This window comes from Dipodomys merriami, unplaced genomic scaffold (genome assembly GCF_024711535.1).
Source record: "Dipodomys merriami isolate MVZ:Mamm:240054 unplaced genomic scaffold, mDipMer1.0.p SCAF_857, whole genome shotgun sequence".
Lineage (NCBI taxonomy): Eukaryota > Metazoa > Chordata > Mammalia > Rodentia > Heteromyidae > Dipodomys > Dipodomys merriami.
Genome location: NW_027206465.1, coordinates 332,058 through 338,823, shown reverse-complemented (window position 1 = coordinate 338,823; position 6,766 = coordinate 332,058). Strand labels below are relative to the sequence as shown.

The 6,766-nt window shown below is 38.4% G+C and overlaps 1 protein-coding gene across 2 annotated transcripts in view; it reads right to left on the bottom strand.

Moving 5' to 3' along the window:
- Positions 1 to 5,491: 5,491 nt before the first annotated feature.
- Positions 5,492 to 6,766, bottom strand: part of LOC138820301 (FMR1-interacting protein NUFIP1-like) — a 31,192-nt gene continuing 29,917 nt past the window's right edge. For both annotated transcript variants that reach the window (XM_070011976.1, XM_070011977.1), the window contains exon 10: positions 5,492 to 5,812. In XM_070011976.1, the coding sequence (XP_069868077.1) occupies positions 5,696 to 5,812 (117 nt within the window). In that variant the 3' untranslated portion in view covers positions 5,492 to 5,695. The remainder of the gene's footprint in view (positions 5,813 to 6,766) is intronic.

Below are 6,766 nucleotides of genomic sequence, written 5' to 3'. Positions count from 1 at the left end.
AAAGAATTTTATCACTATGAGGTTTTCTGATATTCTTGGATTTGTGCATCTCACCTGCCAATAATATTGCTTGGCCTCATTGTTAAGTTCTTAAGCAAAATAAGACAACATAACTTACTTCTGCCAGGATATAAGAAGAGTGGTCATTTTAACGTGTGTGTGGTGTGTATGTATGAAGGTGCAAAACCTGGTTAGGATGTTTTTGGACAATTTAGTGGTTAGAGCTAACAAGCTTTATGTAAAATAGGAATTTGCCAAGTAGCTGCTGATACCTCTCTGATAAAATAAGGAAATGATTTCAGTTGTTTTAAGAAAATGGAAACGAAGATAGGCAAGAAGAAAAGGTACCCCTGATTAAATTACTTTGCCCTGGAGGATATCAAGCAGAAATCACTAACCATAAAGCTGCATAATCATAATAATGGATTGTTTCCTGTGGTAGAATATCAGGATCTTCGAAGAAACAAAGACAAATCAGAATCCTTCTAAAGAGCACGAAACCTAGAAGGCAGTACCCTTAAAAATAAGAGGATTAGTGCGGGAGAGGGGGGTGAAGGGAGGGAGAAATATCCACAGCCCTCTTCTCTTTCTATAAATAGGGTATAAGAAATAAAAGGTGTCAGACTCCTTATATCATGCCATATGCAAAATAGATTAAAGACTGAAATGTAATAGAAGAAAAATATTAGAAGAAAAAGTATCCATTTGGTAATGCCACAAAAGCACCAAAGAAATAGAAATAGATCTGATCTCATCAAAAGCTAAAATACTAGCAAGAGCTTTAAATAGTCAATGAAAGATCAAGATGTATATATAGTAAAGTGGTTGTGTGGATCAAAAAGGCAAGCAATCCATCAGGAAAATAGAAAACTGAGTAGAACAGACAATTCAACAGTAGCATAATATAATAATAATAATAATAATAATAATAATAATAATAATAATAATAATAATAATAATAATAATAAAAGAGGGGGAGGAGTGGAGAAAAAATTCATAGCCTCCCTGGTCTCAGGAAAATGTAATTTTAAAAAGCCATTCTCCTACTTGACAGAGTGACATTATTTGCTGTTGTAGCACATGACATCCCTCAACAAATTCCTCTCACTATAATGTTACACTGGACAGTTTCACCGCTGTGAGCCTGGAGGTCCTGCACAGCTGTACTGCGTAGAAGGAAAACATACCCCCAAACCTTCAGGGCAACTTGTGGAAAGGAACACTGCTTGATCCTTCTCCCAGTTGCACATCATTCTAAAGCACTTGAATGGTAAGCCTCAACTAAACTAAGGAAATATTTGTAATACACTGTTAAGAGAATGGGTAAAAGAAATCTTTATGTACTTGTCAGAAAATGATTTTTTTAAAAGTCAAAAACATACAGAATGTGCAGATCAAGAAAGTTAAGTCAGGAGTGGTGGTGCATACCTGTAATCCTAGCTACTCAGGTGACAGAGCTGGAGGATCATAATTCAAGGCCAGCCCAGGCAAAAAAGCCTGCTAGACAATTATTTCCAAACTAACCAGCAAAAAAAAAGCACAACTGGAGGTATGGTTCAAGTAGTAAGGGACTAGTTTAAAAAAATCTAAACTTAAAACAAAGTATAAGAGACATATGAACTAAATGTAAACCAGATTGAATAATCAAAACAACTCATGGGGCTGGGGGCACAGCATAGTGGTAGAGCACCAACCTAGCAAGTGCAGGGCCGAGTTCAAACCCCAGTACTGAAAAACAAAATAAAACATCCATGGAAAACCAAGGAAATGGAAATAAAGCCTATCATTCAGCTTAAAAAGTAAATAAATCAGGAAAACAAACACTAAACTGCAATATGTTGTGACACAGGAAATGGTGGTACCTGCTAATAAGCAGAGAACTGGCAGACCCTGAAATAGCTACAAAAGTGACTGAAGACATCCATCTCCCCTGAATATGTACAGAGACTGATTTGAGTTGACCGGATGGATGCAGATCAATAGGAGCTTTGTGTCCTGCTGAGAAGACCCAGAAATTGATCCAACATCTGCTGTCATTGCTGTACAGCACACACCGTCCTCAGGGTAGTTGACAGTAATTGGAATAATTGGAACTTTTCCTTCCTGAGGTCCTCTATATGCTGAATGTCCATCTTCCTTATTATCCTATTTATTCACCCTCACCAATTCTCTTCTTTCACAACTTCGAAGAAGCAATAATCTCTTGTTCCATTCCACTCCCAACGAGGCAAGAACTATACTAAAGGCCACTGTTTTGGAGTAACTCCCTCACTGCCTCCCTCACCCCCAAAGCAGCTGTGGCCTCTTCCAGTGACCATTCTCTCTATCCCAGCCTTGCTCTACAACTGAGCCATGGAGTGTTGTTTTATTCTTGCTTATCAGGGATGAAATGATGGATGATAAGCAAGGTAACTTTCAAAGGCTGATGGATGTGGAGGGTCAAGCTGCCCTGACAGCTCCCTCAGCTCTGCTCCCTCCCACCCAGGACTTGATGGACTTGGCAGCGAGAGAGGTGAACTCTAGTACCCGGTGCCATCACTTTCACATTGAAAGGTTGCCAGCTTCTCATCTCCAGGTCAGAAGTTTTCTCTTCCTTTCCTTGTGTGTGTGTGTGTGCACGCGCGCGCACGCACGCACACACACACACACACACACACAGGCAAGTTGGTCCTGGGCTTGAAATCAGGGCCTAGGTGCTATTCCTGAGCTTTTATTCCTCAAGGCTAGTGCTCTATTATTTGCACCACAGCTCTACTTCTGGCTTTTGGGCAGTTATTTGGAAATGAGTCTCTCAGATTTTCCTACTCAGGCTGGCTCTTTGAACCATGATTCTCAGATCTCAGCCTTCTCAGTAACTAGGATTACAGGCATAAGCCACCAGCACCCAGGAGTGACTTTTACCAGTAGATGCAGTAAAGAGCAGTGCTTTTGGAAATATGTTCAAAATATAGTATATGGTCTTGTTTTTATGGTATCTAAAACAAGGTGTAAATAAAATATTATAGTATGATCTCAGTTAAGAGTGCCAAGAACTTAATTTGATAGTTGAATGATTAAGCAATTAGAAATTAATGTAATTAATTCTTAAAAGATAGCCTTTGAAAAAATTAAAAAAAAATTAAGACAGTCTGGTGGGCATCAGTGGCTCACATCTGATCTGAAACCCTAGCTAATCAGGAAGCTGAGATCTGAGGATCAAGGTTTGAAGCCAGCCAGGGCAGGAATGTCTGAAACTCTTATCTCCAATTAATCACAGAAAAAGCTGGAAGTGACACTGTGGCTCAAGTGGTAGAGTATTAGCTCATTGTGAGCTCAGGGACAACACCCCAGCCCAGAGTTTGAGCCCCAGGACTGGCCAGAAAAAAAAGACAGTTTCTGTACCCTAGCCTGGCCTTAAACTTGGGATTCTCCTGGCTTAGCATCCCAAAGCTATACCAGCAAACTGAGAGATAGGGTGTTAAAAAATAGTTCGAGGGGTCTGAGGCATGGCTCAGGTGGTAGAGCACCAGTCAATGAGCAAAAGCATCAGATACCAAGTTAAAATCCAAGTTAAAACAAAAAAACAAAGTTTGATACTTGGGCATTTGCTCCAGTATTGCAGTGGTGGGCTACATGTAAATAAAAACAAGATTGACCATGTTGTGACACAACTGTTGAAGCCACATGTTGTTTGGGAAGGTGTTATTACTTTCTATGATTTCATATGTCTGAAAATTTCCAATAAGTTATAAAAAGAAGACTTAATACAAAGATGCTTGCTCAAAAAATTGAATTACAAATGAGGAGATTCAGTTCAACAGTCTTGAGTACCTTAAAACAGTTGACTACATTTCTCCTTTGGCCCCAAGTCCTTTGAAATGATGGATTTCAAACTAGATGGATATAAGGATACTATGTTGAAAATTCAACTTCTGAGTAGTGGGTACAGGAGGGAAAAACTAGGAGAGGGCAAGGGAAGGGATGACATTGTCCAAAAAGAAATGTACTCAGCTGGGCACCTGTGGCTCATGCCTGTAATCCTAACTACTCAGGAGGATGAGATTTGAGGACTGTGGTTCAACGCCAGCCCTGGCAGGAAAATCCATGAGATGCTTATCTCCAATTAACCACCAGAAAACAGAAGTGGCTCTGTGACTCAAAGTGGTAAAGTGAGCAAAAAAAAACTCAGGGACAGTGTCCAGGCCTGATTTTAAGCCCCAAAATGACCCCCCCCCAAAAAAAAAAAGTAAAGAAAAGAAAAAAAGAAAAGAAATGTACTCTTTACCTGACTTATGTAGCTATAACCACTCTGTATATCACCTTTATAATAACAATTTTTAAGAAGTGGGAAAAATATGGAACTCACTGGAGAATTAGGGTGACACAGAGCAGAAAGGCCTGTAAGGTGGTTACGAACTTGGGAAACAACGGCTAAACATGAATCTTCCCCTTAGGACTATGAAGTCACTGGTGTACATGGAAGATGTTCCAGGGTTGTAGGGAGAATTAAAGCTTTCTTGAACACTGATGACAGCTGTCTTACCTTTTCCTTGAAGGCAAGATTCATGAACTTCAATGTTAGATAAAATTAATTTTTCAATTATAGCAACATCCTAGTTAACAAACAAACGTAGTCCCTTTGAGCTGTACAGCAAAAAAGGAACACAAGACTACAATTTAAGACCAAATCCCCTGTTGTCACAGGAGGCAAGATCTGGGTACTTTTCATTTACTTAAAATGTTTAAGAGGATTCAATCACTATCTTCACAGAACAAATTTTAATTAAATCTTAAAATGGAATTGACTAGTCACACTGCCATAAGAAATATAAGATGAACCTCAGCAAATACTACACATATTTTCTTAGAGTAGGTAAAAAGATCTGATTTAAAAACCATATTTTGAGAAAAAGCGCTAATTAAAGCTAAACAGAGATCCTATCTATATTAATATTTCAAACATTCAATATTTAAGCTATGTAAGTGGAGCCAGTATAAACAAGTAAAACTTAAATTGAGACTTTCTGATGTATGTGTTCATTGAGTATTAGTTTATTTTTTTAAATCCTTGCTAGAGTTAAAAGAACAATTCTTCCTCTTCTACATTAAAAACAAAACTTATTTCTTTGCCTAATTTTGCTGAGTTCAACTAAGGGTTTTGCTATATTGTACTAGTTTATCTTTTACTGGTCTTTTCTTTTTTTGGGTGGGGAAGGTGGGGACAGTCCCAGGTTTTGACCTCAGGGCCTTGTGCTTGTTAGGCAAGGGCTCTATCTCTTGAGCCATATCTCCAGCTTTTTAAATTATTTTTCATAGGGTCCCAAAATTTTGCACAGGGTTGGCCTGCACCACGGCTATCTACTATGGCTCCTGTGTGGCTGTGATAATGGGCAAGAACCACCACATCTGACCAGGAACTTCAATTCTTAACTAGCCCAACCACAATGTTCCTCATATGAGGATAATATGTAAAATTCAACACAAAGAGAAAAATTCTCCCAAATACCAACAATGCAAGCAAAGTCTTAAAAAAAAAAAAAATCAGCTCTGTGTTTATTTGCCAGAATCAAAGTTAAGACTTGAAAATCCAACATCATATCTTATGAGACTTACAATTTCATTACATAATCCAGTTTTTTTAATGTTTTTTGTTTTTCCTGATTTGAGGTTGACAGTATTTTATATACTTTACTTATGAATGTTGAACATTTGACACTTATACATCTTTAGTTTTCTCAGAATTAATATTGAGTCCAAAAAAGTCTTTTTTGATAATGTACCGAACACACTGTAAAATCACATTTCTTTCATGTCGAATGTCTGGAGCTAGAAGCTAAAAAACAAAACAAAAATATTAGCTGGTTAAAAATTATGTATGTCCACAAAAGGCAATCTAAAATATCATATGCCTAACTCATATAAAGAATACAGAACAATGTGTTACATATTTACTAATGTGTTATATTATATATTTACTAATTGCTAAATCAGTAAAATGTAATGCAAAACCCTTTCCTTTGCCTTTTAACTTATACCAAGAGTACCTGGATAAGCTTTTTAAACAGCAAAAACATTCACATTTGTACTCCTCTCTAGAAATTATCTAACAAAAGACAAGATAGCAAATTTAAGTCTATCATTCTTTTTTTGTTGTTGTTGTTGTTGTTTATGGGGCTTGAACTCTGGGCCTGGGTGCTGTCCCTCAGCTCTCCAGCTCAAGGCAAGCACTCTACCGGCCACTTCCGGTTTCCAGTAGTTTACTGAAGGTAAGAGTTTCACGGCTTTTCTTGCCCAGGCTGGCTTGAACAGCAATCCTCAGATCTCAGCCTCCTAAGCAGCTAGGATTACAGGCGTGAGCTACTGGTGCCTGGCTAAAATATGAAAACCTTTTCTGTTTGCCAGTCATGGGCTTGAACTTAGAGCCTGGGCACTGTCCCTGAGCTTTTTTTGCTAAAGGCTAGTGCTCTACCACTTGAGCCATAGCACCACTTCCGGCTTTTTCTGTTTTTATGTGGTACTGAGGAATTGAACCCAGGGCTTCATGCATGTTAGGCAAGCACTCTACCACTAAGCCATATTCCCAGCCTGTAATTCTTTACTATAAAACCTATGTTACTCCCCCAGTCGAGCACAGTGGCTCCTAACTGTTGTAGCCTCAGCTACTTGGGAGGTGGGAGAAACACATGAGCCCAGTGTTCAGGGCCAACCTGGGCAACATAGCAAGACCATTTCTTAAAAATAGATAATAATAATAATAATAATAAGAGAATTCCCTCAAATCAAAATT